The sequence below is a fragment of the Micrasema longulum genome, unplaced genomic scaffold (genome assembly GCF_059751315.1).
Source record: "Micrasema longulum isolate JH-2025_06_02 unplaced genomic scaffold, ASM5975131v1 h1tg000581l, whole genome shotgun sequence".
In the NCBI taxonomy this organism is placed as follows: domain Eukaryota; kingdom Metazoa; phylum Arthropoda; class Insecta; order Trichoptera; family Brachycentridae; genus Micrasema; species Micrasema longulum.
Window position 1 is genome coordinate 532686 of NW_028277777.1, and position 16337 is coordinate 549022.

Sequence of the window (16337 nt, forward strand, 5' to 3'; positions counted from 1 at the left end):
TAAGATAATAAACAACTTAATCAATCTAATTACCCTAATTATCATCGTAAACATAATAGGCAATTAAAAAAAGTAGCCACTTTATACACTGTTTAATATTCACCATTCTGCCTATGTATAACGTACACATTTGCTCAACTCTTCCATTTGTTGACTTTTGTAAAATAAAATAGCCGAAACCTATATCATGTGGATGAGATTCATCCGGCTGAACTAATTCACCTACTAGGCAGCGACTAAAAACTGTTTTTCAATTTTTATACTTCTTCTTTTACCAGTTAGTTAATTTAACAATGTTGAATGTATCCAAATGTTTGCAGATAATCAAAAATTTTCATCTCGGTAGTTATTTAGATCAGAATTTGTTGCGACAGAGGGAAAACATTATTGAGAAGGGAATAAGGAAGTCATGTAAGAACATAGGCAAAATGATAAATGATACACAGTTTGTAAAGTGGCCACTTAAACCAGCCAATGACAGGTCATAAGCCCCGTAAATGCCTAGATTTCCATATTCCCTTCTCAATTTTCCCATTGTTGAAACAGATTAAGATCCAAATTAAATTAAACGAAGATTTTCTGTGAGTAAACTTGTAAAATAGTATATACATGTTTTTAAATTAAATCTTAAAATAAATCTGTCAGTTGACTATGCCTGTATTAATTATAATATTTACAATACACTTTTTAGAATCCAATTTATTTGCAAATCCTATATTTTTTTAAAAACTTATATTGAAAATCACGTTATTTTTCAATAAAAATATACAGTTCGGTGATTTAACAAGTTCTGAGATCATGCCTTTTTATATATTTGGTAAAAATGCCAATAGTTTTTCTAATATTAATAAACTCTATCAATTGTTTTCATATAGTCGTATTATGCATATTATGTTTGTTATCTCTACATTGTTATATTTCAATGAAAAGTGTTTTGTTTTAAATGGCAGAGTTGCTTCTGCACTATTTAACTATTTTACTGAAATTTAAATTGTGAATATTATTATTATTTATTTGTTTATTTAACAAATAGTAGTCTGCATTACTTTACGGGCTGTTTAATCCATTACGCAATGCAGACTGTAAATATAAGTTAGAAATTAATGAATATAAGTAGAGCTGCTAAACTGCCGATATGTACAGAAAAATAGATTCATATTATCCGCAGAAGCCGTATTCAGCAATCGAATTGCCCTAATAATAAGTGTATTTCGACATACAAATGTAAAACAGTGCATGAGATCTCGCTCTAGTATAATTATTGAAAACACACAAACTGATTTCTTTAAGTATATTTGTATAAACTAATATGGTTGATAACTAAGCAGTTGTTTCGAGAAATACATTTCAAATTTAGAAAATAGCAGAAAAATAATTAAAATAGTAAGTGACAAGTTAAAATAAAACAATTTAAATACATTATTAATTCATTAATTTAAAAAAAATGTAAAGTTAAAGAAAAACATGAAGACTACAATGAGAAGCATTTTTGACGACAAATAGTAAACTTTCCTACCGGAATTATGACATTTCCATCCCCAAAAATGAAGAAAATACTCATATTGAATCGTTTAAATCATAAATCTGGAATAACTGTTTCCATTTGGTTAGTAATTAATTTTGTACCGTCATTATTAAAAGTGAAGTCTTAGTTTTAATAAATATTCAATTCAAAATGGGTGTTTTTTCTTTCAAACTTTGATGGAAATCAATGGAATTTATTACGAGCCTAGCGAGAGAAAGAAAAATCTATAAAAATCTATTATTAGAATTTATATCATTTGTGTTTTATTTGTTTAAGGAAATTGAAGTTTTATGGTAGTATTATCCAGAAATAAACAGAAACAAATACTTTTAGGTTGGATTAAAGATGCTAAATTCTTAAGCCAGGTTTAGATGGTAATCAAACAGAGTAGGTCTTCATTGGTTACACAAAACCGTTACTTTGACTTGTAGTAAAACTAAACTGAAATGAATAAAGTTGCTATTTCTTCCCAAATCTCAGAAGCCAGTCTCGTTACCTGAGAGAGAAGAGGAAAATAATTAAGAGGATTTTCAGTTTCCTCCTAGCAGGATTAAGTATTGTATGCGGTGCAGGCTCCAAAATAAACCTTCAGATTAAAAGATTTACTGGACGGCTTAAAAGTTATTTGATAATAACAGAATGCAGAATATTTCAATTAAAATGTAACGAATTTTTATATTTTTAAAAAATTCAATAATTTTCGAACTTCTTGCTACTTTGTAGGAAAATTAAAAACATCGCCTAAATATAACATAAAACGTGATTTATATTTAAATGTTTCATAATGCTGTTACAATACCACAATATAAATTAAAACTGTAGTTACCTCCTACCTTAAAAAATGATTTAGTAATCTATTCCAAGATAACAAGAACCAATATTTAGAAATGTACCTTTGAAAATCAACTACAAAACCTGATTCATATATTTAAATACTTATATTACAGAAATAGGTAGATGATATTTATCTCAAAAATTATTTTGAAGACAGCAACAATAATATTCATTTTAATTAAAACGTCGGGAAAAATATATTTAAAAAAAATATGATATTTCATTGTTTAACCGTAGTTTTTACAATAGTACAAAAGGTTAAATAATTAAGAAATCAAAATGCTTAACTGTTTAATATTTTGCATTTGTATTAGATTTCATTGTGGGCGTTCCAGGTTTCCATTTTGTTCAGTAAACAAACCTGTCGAGCAATTGACAAGCTTATTGCGCCAATACGGGATTTGAAAAAGAATAACTGTACGGAATATCCCGTTTACGATTCTTTCAGGGTTTGAAAACTTTCACTGATTTCGCGAGAAGCTGGCAGGATCACGTGCGTACATGGGAAGTTGTATATCCTTCCAACCTTACCCCATGGCCGGCAAAACTCCGTGATCAATGGAGATAATTTAATTTTGACAGCAGAGGTTGTTTTCAAACTTGAAACAGGTAGCCTTTAGGGCTGCCGATAGTAATTTTTGGGTTTTGTTATAAACTTGACTAATTAGACAATATTATTTATGTACTTTTTTAGCTTTGTAGACAATCTAAGTAACATAATTAATATTTAAAGCACTTTCAATACGTTGTTAGCATTCTTATACAGGTCCTGATCTAAATTAGTCCAGTAATTTAAAACTAAATTTACGATCAGCATTAAATTCAATTCGAAAATCAATATATCTTTGATTTTTTCATTCAACTTGCGTAGAAAAAAAAACACAGTCGATTTTAATTACGCAAATGTACCCACAGGAAATAAATTTGATTATAATATGAGATTTCTTTAAACTCAGATAAAAACACGTAGTTAAATCATTATAGAGTGAAACTTAATTTAACATTCATTGTATCACACGACATTTATTTAATTGATTATTATTGTACAAACAATCGTTAATCTCAAAAGACGATTTAAAAGTGTTGAATAATAGGAAAAAATCGTAAAAGCTGGTATTTAAATTGATTTAACTATAATATTTTGACAATCTGAAAGCTGTTAAATAAATTTTCTACGAGTGTTGCACTTTTTCATGGGACATTAAAAGGCAGTAACGTGCCAAAGTAGCTTTAATGCCCCTCCGCTCGTCCACTTGATGGGGTCTTTATGATCGCTGAAAGGGTAATAAATTTAAACAGCACTAAAAACAAAGCATAATCAGCAACGAACGTTAAAACTAACAAATTTATACGGCCCTGCCACCTTAAACAAACGTCACGGGAACCCTTCGCCAGCAAACGTTCCCTGAATTGATTGTCAACAAATCTACTTCCAAGCAAATATAGCAGGGAACGAGAACAGGTGCACTCAACTTTGGTACAAAACCTACTCAAATTTACTCATTTAAGTTTGAGTAAAAATTTAAAAAATACAAGTAGTAGGCCAAACAAATGTTTTTGTTTCAAATTGAAGTATTAACTTTTTTATACTTAGGATAATACTTTTAATGGGTTTTTATCTATTTTAGTAATTCAATTAGGTATATAGAACTAGTACCTACGTAAATAGTTACTCCATTTAATTTATTTATTTTTTATTGCTCATATTTATGATATTTATTGTCAATTTTTTATACAATTTCATTGTTATTTGATATTTCATGTGTATTCATATGAATAAATACTAAGGTAAACTCATATTTGTTATTTAAATACTAAAGCAGCTACTTGAAAAATAATATAGAAATATCGTCACCATTTCCCTTTTCTCAACTGTGCATCGAATGCAGCATATTTTGATCAACTTTGACGTAAAGGTAAGGTGATCAGTCTAGAAAAAATGATATTTTGCAGTGTAAGACCACTGTCGATATTCCCATTAATCTTGCCAGGAATCGAACCCGGGAACTCAAGGGTGGTAAGCAAACGCGCTAAATGCTATCCCACGAAGCGGACTTATTTTCACTTGATTTTTTAAAAATATTATTGATTTTTAATGAAAATCCATATTACCTTTTTTAAACTAAGCGTACCATTGAAATTCTCTACTATTTCCTAACGGAAAACATATGTATAATGTTTATATTCTACTTTTGCGGAAGTTTCTTGTTCAAATAAAATTCTTGTAGCTGCACGTAATTCTCTAGAACCGACAAACTTTATGGATAGAATAAAATTAGAAAGTAACAATTTGATCGAAAATTTGCAAAGCGAGCTCTCCTGGCTAGGTCTTGGCAGATCTACCTAGGGAGCATAGTGGTCACGTGGCTATGTGCTGAAAACTAGCAACTGCGAGATCCTTCTACATCCGTTTTCGAAATACACGGAGAGACGGATGGAAAATTCAAACTTGAATCACTTCCGGTGTGTAGAGGCGGGCAGGTGTACTTAGAAGGATTCCAAACATCTTTTCATCTTTTTACTTGTTCGTTACTTTTTTATAACCAATTTAAATCTTTTGTAGGTAGGTACGCATATTCTAAAAAAACACCAGTGATATATTTATAATTTTAGGTAAACAACGCTAAAATACTATCAAAAAAATTGTTAACAAGAAAGGCGGAATGACACGGAAATGACATAGAAGAACACTACTAGTATCTGAAAAAAAATACGAGAATGCTTAAAAACTGTTTAAGTGGATATTTGTATTTTTAAAAACACGACATAATTAACAATATGTATGAAATATATTTTCAATGATTATTTTTTAATTTTTTAATAAAAAAATAAATCCCATGTCCCGTGCTGAAGGAAACATTTGGCGTACTTTGGAAACATATGCCAAAAACATAATTTACTCAACAATTTTACTTAAACCATTTATCCTATAAGAAAAACTATAGTTAAAAACGCTTTTTTTCTGCAAAATAAGAGAGTAGCTACTTGATCAAAAGTATAAACATGAATTATTAAACTAGCTTATGTGTAAACATATATATATATTTTTTAAATAAACTTTATTTGCATTAATATAACTGATCTTTCCAGCCGTTAATTATATCGGTGAATTCATAGTTTTTATTAATTATCGTTTGCCACAGAAAATGGCTTGGTAGGGTTCTAGTAACTGTAAAAATAAACGTTTCTTCAACTAATCTAAATGTTTAAAAAATATATTAATTTAAATTTTAAAAAAGTCTGTTTGGCCTGAAACACTCATCAATCTATGCGCACTTCCATTATTTACTTCTTGAATAGCAATTTTATAGTGTGAGTGATTACTCACTCTATAAAATATTACAAGGAATTACTTAAGTAGACTAAATTTTGACCCAAAGTCATGTTAAACAAGTATTCTGTTTTGACACGCTTTAAAATTATTTTGAATCAGGGTTGAGTGTCAAGTAACTTCTAGCATTTGCGTTTTATGTCGTGGGAGGTAGTGTTTTTTTTTAAACGCATATAGTTGTAGAACGGTGGCCTCCGTGGTGTAGTGGTCAAGACGCTTGACTCACGCACGGAAGGTCCCAGGTTCGATTCCCGGTGAGAACACAAAAATTAAAATGTGATTTTTCTCAAGCCTGGTTGTTCTGTAATATAATTCACCACTGTAATTAGGCCTCCTGGCCTGTTGTGGTGCAAAAAACAAAATGAAAAATGAACGAAATGAAAACGAAATGAAGAACCAAAGGTTCTGTAAAACACAAATTGGAAAATTAAAATAAAATTTTTAATATAAATTTAGTTTAGAGAACGTACATGATTAATCAGCAATTTCTCTCGTCACTCAGTTAATATATTTGGAAATAGATTCAACAAATATTTGTCATTTTCCAAATTTCCACATAAGTTTTCCAATTTATCTTTCAACTTAAAGTAAATCAAACTTTAATGTCATGTTAATCCAATAAAAGTTAAGTTGATAATTATAATTCAAATGTTACACTCCTACCTTCCAAGAAAACTTTCAGATAATTATTACATAAGTCAGATGTTGTTAGAAATTGTTCTTTACTTCATAGAAACTTAAATTTAGTCCTATAAATAAGGTATAAAAGCAAAAATGTTATAAACATTGAAAGTGATAAATAACTTGTGAGTCTTGTTAAATACATAAATGATAGTAAAAAGAATGCATGTGTGTATGTATCATGATTCCTTATAATGTTTTAATATATATATATTTTTAAATAGGTTCCCAAACCTAAGTCTACATACTTAACAACTTTAACATTAAAAAATTCGTGCCGAACCAATTACAAATTTTTGCCTTTAAAAACTACACAAATAAACAAAAGATCCATCAAAATAAGTTTAAAACGTTTTAACACTAAACACAATTTTCCGTTAAAAAAGTTACAAATTCGATGGTTGCAACGTGAATTCAAATAGATTTTTTTTTAATAATTACGATTCTCTAACTAACTCATTTTAAATTCTACATACCAAAACAAAAAGATTTGATTCTATGATAAAACTATGAATAGGCGTTTCTCAGAAATTAATGATTAGTATATTCATCAAACTATTTGTAGGTGATAATTTTACTAGTAAAGTAATACAATATTGGGTCACTGCTTATTTAATAACTTTTTTTTAGTGTCACAAAATATTTTTTTATATAAAAGTGCCTTAGGTCATTCTTAATATTAAAAAAAAATATGAATATGATTTTTTTACATGGTTTTTAAAATTGATAAAAGCCGGATTCGTATTTACCGAGCGTTATTGTTTTGTAAATATATTATTTACCTGTGGGTCATCGTGTGAGAAGATAGCGTCGAAAGCGAACATTTTCGGCGCCGCAACGCCCACTTTCCTGTCTTCGGGGGCTGTACTGGCGGCATCACCACAGAGAGAAGGGTCGTATAAGGTCACCTGCTTCTTCCGCTTGTCTAAGCTGAAGAACTGTGTAGCTCCGGGTCGAGGATCAGCAATAGGCGATGCCACTTTCAACATTACTTTTACCTGAAGCAAAATAAATAATAGTAATTAAAAAAAATAATTAAACAACGCGGATCTATCTTACAATAAAATGAATTTTTCCCATATCTGGTGAAACTGTAAGCATATTTTGCCAAAAGCAAATCGAAAATTAAATCTTTCTTAAAATTTAATAAGATATTCCGATTCTGAGGTTGTTTACAACCGAGTTTAAAAAGCTCAATGATTGAAAGTGAGAATCAAATTGTGGTAGAATGCGGTACAAACTATGAACTTCTAATCTGTAAGTCCTCGATACTACCACAAAATATTTTTTACATTCCGCGGAATTTTATTTACAGGATTTTGAGTCATTACGTAATTTGGCCTCATCATTTATTCAGTTTTATAAAGAATTTTAATTGAACCGAAAATGAAAATAAACACGTATTCAATTTCACAGTAAACCATTTTACAAATAATGAAGTTACTAGCACAATTAATTGCATAATTACGGTGAGTTAGTTATCTCTGTTAATTTATGATTTTATTCGCAGCTCGTATTTATAATTTAGTTAAAATTGTTCAGAAATATTTCACAACAAGCGGACTTAATTATTACTGAATTTAAATTGTAATTCGATCGAATTAAACACTGTTTTCATTGTACTTAACTCATGAATATAAAAACATAAGTTACTATAGGTATTTAGTTGGTATGATGACAAATGTCAACTTCGAAATCCGATTTCCAACGAAATTTTGCATTTTATTAATTTAGTGATCATATTGGTATTTTTATGACTTTAACATAATATTAACAGCTCCCCAGGGAGTTGAATCCAGCCCCTGTCTACAAAAATTTGAACAAACTCAAAATATTGTTAACCAAATATTGTTGATTATTACTTGTGTATGTATGTAAAGTAAAAATGTAAAACGAGAGAAACATAAACGGTTATAATTTATTTGATCGCCTCGTCGTCTAATTGTCATCGCGCGTTTTGTACCACGAAAGAGTTTCTCGGGTTCGATTTCCATCACGGTTGATATGAATCATTTATTTTAAAACGTATTTTTAAACTTTATAATTTCATAGTTCTTGGACTGGCTCACCCTATACATTTCAACTATTTTTCATATATTTATACATTCAACTATTTTTCTCACAACTTCGAAATTGTTTAAAAACTTATCAGTGCATGTAAGGGTTGCCTACTAAAAGCATGTGGTTTCAAATCAGCATGTGGGTTTTATATTTTTGTGAAACGAATATAATAAAGGTGTATTGTGGGTTTTGCATGTTAGTTTAATTGGTGTCAAAACCGGTAGACATGAAAAAGTGTAAACAATTAATCCATTATATCTGATTATGTCTTCTAATCTAATTGATTGTATATGTCCAAGCCCTGGAAATGCCCAGACTTTCATTTCCCTTCTTCAAAGTATTGTCCATCCTTGTTGTAATTTGTTAGTCCTAGAATGAGTTTGCAAACTAATATAAGTACAATCATGTCAGGTACACATGTTATATTTTCTGTTTTGATGAAAAAATAAATAAAAATAATGATAGATACTTGATACTAAACTTAAAATGATTTTATAATTTCATAAATTATACGATAATTGAATTATATATAAACCAACAGTTCGCACGAACTATGCACAGGCCTCTCACTTGATTCACTTGGTGCGTAAATATAATGTATTCTTGAATGGCATACTCGTAAATATATTTAACTGTAGTAAAACCACTTTTAAAATCAATTATTTTGACAAAATTCTGATTCTTTTTAAGAATTTGTTTTTACATTATAAAATTACGATGTTTCTATTCACTTGTATCAAACACACACTCACTCTTTTCATAAACCCACTTTCACACACATATACACACCCTCACATATTCACATACCTACCAAAACAACACTCCACTCCCTTACTCACGCATCCTCACACACTAAAACTCGCACACATGCACATCCGTAATAATATCTAACTGAACTGGATTTTTATAATTGTATTTATGTGGATAATTTATTTGTCTTCATTTTTTAATTTTTTTTTATGATGTTGTGTATATTTTTTTATATTGCTGTTGTTTTTTTTAATAAAAAAAATACAATTAACTACGTTAAAAAAAAACATTTTACAATACCATGTTAAATAGTTTTTAGTCGACTTTAAATTGCCGAGTCTGGAAAATCTTACAAACTGAACAGTCAGACAGTTTATTGAACAGAAATCCCCTATAGTTCTGGTAGTTTCCGTCTGCACGTGTTGAGTGTTGAGGTATGCAAGGTGTGTCGTTCATTAGCTGATTGGCTGATGGTGCTAATTGACCAGACCACGTGGGGTGTCCCCGCTCTCCCCCCCCCCGGTGACACGTGGTGGTAACCTCTAGGGATGTACAATGTACGGCATAAAAATATCTAAATATCAGTTTGTATTAATGCAACTCTTTTGTGGTTATGATGTAACACGAGTCTACAAAGAATACAGGACTTGGTATACTTCTCTTATTTATTTACAAATTTAAATGATGAAGATTTATTTTTTGTAATCTTTAAATGAACGTTTTGATGTTGGATTTGGAAAGTAAAATTTGTATAAATATGCTGGATTATTATACCATTATAATGACAATAACACAATAAATCAGTTTAACGGCGTGGGAAAGAGCACGAGAATATTATTTTTTAACAAAGAATACAAAGACGTAGTTCTGAAATGGACAAAACAAAATAAGAAATTCGTTCAATCAGTCAATTAATAGGAGTCGGGGAGAGTGCACGCTAGTTACATGGCCGGCGTATTTAAGATTTTGAATTTATTGTTCCATGCCTAAATTAAATTATAATTGTCATAAATTTTGAAAAAGGAATTATTCAAAAGTATGTCTTTATGTTTTTTTTTCAAATGTCTGAACTTCAGAATATTCTAAATAGGTGCGAAGGTTTTCACGGTCACTGTTATCAATATGTTTATTTTTTGGGTGATACCGCGTGTGTTGGATTTGTTCAGAATATTCTGTCTTTTGCTTGTGAAAACACGATGTTACATCTCCGCGTGTAAAGAAATTTTGTAGCACAGCCTTTGCTAAATTGTTTATGTCTCTTTTTATTGGTGAATACCTACGTAGGGGGTCTACGTTCAAGTTGAACGGAAGGAATGCGGTGATGTGTTTTGACGATGCCCGGTTGTTTCAATATAAATTGGCGCATCAATATAAAAAAAAAAACATGTATTCGTCCAACGTCACAACATGCTACCGCATTTCTTCCGTGTGCCTTGAACGTAGCTCCAACTCTATGGTGAAATTGGTTAAGTAATTAATTAGTTTTGTCGTTTAGCAATACGATTTTTTCTAATGGAAAGATTTTTTCGTGACAGAAAGTAGCTTGTGTCGATTGGCGGTCCTCCAAATACCTCTATGAAAAAATACGACGATTCGTCAGTCTATGGCTACATCGCATCGTTATTTTGTTCACAAATCCAAAATCTAACTACAAAACCAAAACAAAAAGCAAACCAAACTAACCATAGATAAAGCTGGTCAACTACCGACATTTACAGATTTCATTTTAAATTAATTTTTTTTGAAATCCCACTTTTTTGCTTACTATTTTTTTAATAAAAGTAAGTTCTCATTTTTGATATTTTACATATTTTATCAATTGTACATTTTTAATTCGGGATGAAAAATAAGTATCCTATTTTACTTCTTACCTATCTGGCTACCTACACCTATGAAAACAATATGTCATTCGTTCGCCTCATTGCAACGTGAAGAAAACACAAACAAACACACTTTCAAATTATAATAATATTAGTAAAGATTATTAAACTGTGGAATAATTTAATATTCGCTGTTTGCACGGGGAAAAGCAAAGACAAATATGAATAATTATTGGGAGAATTCGTCAGAAAAAGTATTTTAATAATTATGACACATTATCAAAATTATGGATAACGATTATGAAAAAAAAAATCATATTTAAATTTATTTCAACAGAGAGAGAAAGAAGAAGAAGAGAATACACCTTGTTTTCCTCTCTGTTTAAATAAATTTAAATATGAATAACTCCCTAGGGAGGAAATCCAGCCAGTCTGCAAACATTTGGACATACTCAAACATTGTTATAATAAAATCAATTTATTGAAAAAAATATGCTACCTGGGGATTGGACCTGGAAAGGTTAAGAATAATTTGTTAGTTCATAAGTTTACTTAGTGTAGTTGGATAGAAATTAAACTAATGAGTTATAATCGCTAAAATAACCCTTTACATTTCATGTTATTAACTTTTTTTCAAAAACATAATGAGCTTGAAAAAGTATCCTTGTTTTTAGAATTGCATTCCTATTCACTGCAAGAGGATTATTGTACAAAGCGTAAAAATAGAGGGCGAGTGCATGTACGGCCACAGATATGTTAATTAGTCGAAACAGTCTGAACTGTTAAATTAAGCAGGAAATATTTTGAAAAATAAACGTGAGAATAACGTTATGATTATCTTTTTTTTTTTTTTTTTCTTAATGAAATTTATATTAACGACTGTTAAGTAAATAACAGCATTTATCAAAACTATTCCTGACCGATTACCTTTCTTTCCCATCATTCCCTTGACCCATCCTTATGGTACCTACCTAACATCAAGATAGAAGAAATTCAAAATAAGAAGATTTGGATATAGAACAAAAACAAAACAACATTTTTCACTTTACATAAAATATCATAAACAGTGGTTGGATTCGTCGCGCGTCGTTGAAAACATTGTTACCTTTTATAGTGCATTTTGTCATCTTGTGCCCAAAATTGAAGAACATTCAGATCATATTAAAGGTAGGTATCCATTCCATGTTCCTATCCTTTCTTCAAATATTTCCCTATTACAAAACTGAATAAAATTCGTTTTTTATTTATAGTCCGCCTTTTCGTTAAGAACGACCTTTTATGCATTAAACTATGTTTCACATCTTGTGCATAGAAATTAGAATTTTATAAAATTGAAGTTTGTTACATGCGATAGCGTTTACTGTTAAGTGATTTAGTTTTATTTAAAGTACTTATTTCAGTAGGATATCACAGCATAAATAGTTTTCATCAAAACCGTGCTATGTTATTCTTATTGGATATAATATATTTGATTGTTTTGGTGTATTTTTTTTTCCCAAATCATTGAAGTTTATCATTACTTTCAGAACGAAAACTTATCATAAGATTTACGTCGTCTTGCTTTAAGAAAAACGTTTTTTCCCTAAATTATGCTAGTAGCAACCGAATACTTTCAAAGTAAAACTAATGTCAAAGTTACATAGAACTTATATTTTTGATTAAATATAAATATCAGCACTTTACACAATAAAGTTTGTAATTAAAAAATGTCCAAGTATTTTCAGAAGTTTTAATTAGCCAGTATTCTAGTTTTCTCATGAAAATTCTATTAACTTTTAGTGTCTCTATAATAACTCGTGAAGACATTCGTATGAACGATTGAAAACGTAGTTTATCTAGTTTTATTATCAAATAAGACAATTTAGAGTCAGGTAAAATAGTATGAACTGAATAATTCATGGTCGTTAAAATCAAAATGTCACCCATCGACTTGGCTTCCCGGCAATAAAAAGGCTATTGAGGTTTCTTGCGGTATTCCAGAAATGCTTACGGCAGCGTCGGACGTTTAGGGTAGGTAGAGAAAGGAAAAGGCAAGATATAGAAACTATCACCGCAGTCTGGGATGACCACATTAAGAGTAGTTTAACTGTCAGCCCAAATACACACCCCAACTCCTGTATTCTGTATTTCTTTATTTTATAATATTTTGAGTGTTGTTAATTTACGGAAACATTGATGTTTTTAGAAAATGAAGATTAAGCCTTTTATGATGACGTAATGGTTTTATAATTACTTTACACTTACAAATCAATATTCTCATAGAGGTGTAGGTATTAATTATAAATGTTAAATAATTTGAAGCCGGTTGTGGTCCCGTGGTATTGTTGTGGACTCACCTATTAAAAGTACGAGGCTCAAATCCTTATCTAACACAACTTGATTACCATTTTTCTAAATTTTAAGAAATAGTCTGAAAATTGAAACGTTTGGGTAATAATAAAATCTCAGATATTTCTTAAAAATAAAATCGATTTTTAATTAAATACCTACCTTTATTAAAACAAATAACACAACGCAGATATTTTTTCGTACTAAAAACACTTATCCCTTCTTAATATTATAATATTATATTTTGTTTTTTTTTGTTTTTACATATTTCCATCATGCGATATTTTTGCTTTACATAATACAAAAGTTCGTTCGAGAGTTTAATACCTGTAAGCGAATTGTGTAAATAAATTCTGTCATAATATCCATGAAACGAAATGGTATGTTTTCTTTTATAAGTAATCATATGCGTTTTGATGATTATTTATAAAAATGCATTAAAATATTTTATTGAAAAACTTCTTATTCTTCACATATACGGCTTTCAAGCATTTATGTATCGATATTATAAATTCGTAGATTTGAACTTGTAATAAATACATGATTTATTAATAAACTGTTACTGTTTATTTTAGTTTAGTGACTCTAATGGCAAAATAGACACTTATCGTAGGTTAAATCTTCTTAAAATTCCCTTGAATCGTCCAAGCGCCCACTGGAATCTAAACTAAGGGGTCGATAAATACTCTATACAAGAGAAATTCTCTTCGAAATGGGGTTGTCATCCGACTCCATTCAAACTCGGAAGCATTCTTGCATAAAATTAAATCCGGCCCAATGTTTTATGATATTATTCCCGCGAAGTAGGGTTGCTGTAGGCGGCAGCGTGACGTGGAGCAGGTGAACGAAATTATCACGTTTCGTTAGAATTATAAATATCGGAAAAATCCCACCCGTCCCCTGGATGACAGTACTTTAATCGAATATCTGACAAGATCCCAAATCTCAAGCGTATGAATATTTCCCGGATATAATTTTGTTGGGAATTGTGATCGCTGCGAAATTTGTATTTCAAGATAAATGGTTTATGGCAGGTATCGTCGACGCAAAGCGACGTGACGTTGTCAAAATTATTGAGTGTAATTTGTTACATTTACAGGAAAATTACAGGTGGAATAAAAATAATAATGTCATTGCAAAAAACAAAAATAATATTTCCGTTTAGTCAGTTTGTTGTGTTTAGACAGGCGCCGTGGCGCAGTTGGTTAGACGGACTGAAACTGGCATCACCAGGTTGAATCCCGTCAGTCAATAGAAAAAAATCGTTTTTTTTCCATAGTAATAAAGTCCGCAGAATTAACAGCGTATTGAAAAAACCATTTGGTATAGAGTTTTGAGATATTTACATTTTTTTTAATTAGAACAAAAACAAGTTTTCTTTAACACAAAATATACGTTTTTTTTATTTTTCAACCAAATTTATATAAAAAAAATTAGGTTAGAATTAAAAAAAAATTAACAAACTAAAAAAAAAGAATAAAAAAGTTTTTTAGCTACCTTTTTGTTTAAAATTATACCTCTTAGGTTTAAACAAAACCAGTTAAAAAAAATATGGCTTTCTGAGCGGTTATTGCGTTCATTCCATTTTTTGTTTTAAGACTAATCCATAATGTGATTTTTCTTACGTCATAAAAAGTTTATGTGGCATAATCTCACTACACCAGCGAGTTTAATACATTGCATTCTTTATGATCAAATTGTGTAATAAATAAATTTGTTCGAGAAAGGTGTAAACTTTATATTACAAAATTATGTCAAGCTTATATTTTCTGACGTTGACAACATGTCACCGCATAATTCCTCCTTATTCTATTTTACGGAAGTGACAAAATAAGTCTGGTGCAAAATATAACCTCAATTTTTTACTATTATTTCCTAAAAAACGTTTTTTTACGAAACTCAAAATTTTCGTTTTTTTTATTTTTGTTTTATTTGTAACTTTATTTTTTCCCTCGTAAGATTGCTAAAGCATTGATATTAAGTTCGGAGCTCAATTTATCACTGCATCTCATATTATCTTGAACAAATCAAACAAACGTTTTTAAGATATATTCAATTTAAATTGAATTAATTTATCTATCAGAAAAAAATACAAATCCGTAATTCTACCTTTAATTTTGAGAAGGAGCTAAATAAATGACCTTTTATAATTTGTTTTATTTTTTAAATGATAAAAATAAATTACTTTAAACTGTTAAGATACATAAATTTTCATATCCCCCATAGACCTTACCAGACTTAGTTTTGCAGTCTGCATCATTGTACAAATTGTTCATTAAATTCACCAATACTGGCATAAAACGATGTGCAAATCAATACAGATATGTTTTAAATTAGTTTTATACCTCGCCTCAAATGATTTAGTCATGTGTTCTTGGAAAGAATCAACAATAGCAAATTTAATTAATTAATTTAATGTTCACGTTTTTTTTATAGTCATTTGTAGTTGTATATGCTTGTTAAGCTATTTATGTTAAGTGTGATACAAAAACCCTTAGGATGTTTAGATACGAATAAAATAATTTTTAGAACGGAATAAAAAATAATTTAAATCGAGTTGACACACTTACTTTATTGCAAGGAATCGAATTAATCTAATGTATCCAAATCAATATCAATGCATTAAACTACTAGTATGGTGGTTCATCTGGTTATCAGGTGGTTCTCTTGTATTAAGGATGTTAAAAATACTTGAAAAATTTTATATTTCAACAGGCAGGTGCCGTAGTATAGTTCGTTAGACGGCAAACTGCGAAACTGGCGTCGCGGCTCAATTCCCGCAGGTTGCAAGAAAAAAACTCCAAGAAATATTTTTTCTCAATTGGTCTAGACAATGTGGTGTATTTTCATAATTTCTTTTTATATTTTTGCTTTCTCACCTACTGCCGAGCCTATAAATTAGAGGATTAATGTACTTATGCGCAACTGCATCAAACTGATCATTATTTTTATGTATACAGAATTATTTATACATATTGCATTTTCACTGTTTAGTGGTTTTATCAAA

General features: G+C 29.8%; 1 protein-coding gene across 1 annotated transcript in view; it reads right to left on the reverse strand.

The window, feature by feature from the left end:
- LOC148280425 (kinesin-like protein CG14535) overlaps positions 1-16337 on the reverse strand; it is an 83923-nt gene that overhangs the window by 24072 nt on the left and 43514 nt on the right. Inside the window, exon 3 of the mRNA XM_088228418.1 lies at positions 7154-7369. Within this exon, the coding sequence (XP_088084544.1) occupies positions 7154-7369 (216 nt within the window). The remainder of the gene's footprint in view (positions 1-7153; positions 7370-16337) is intronic.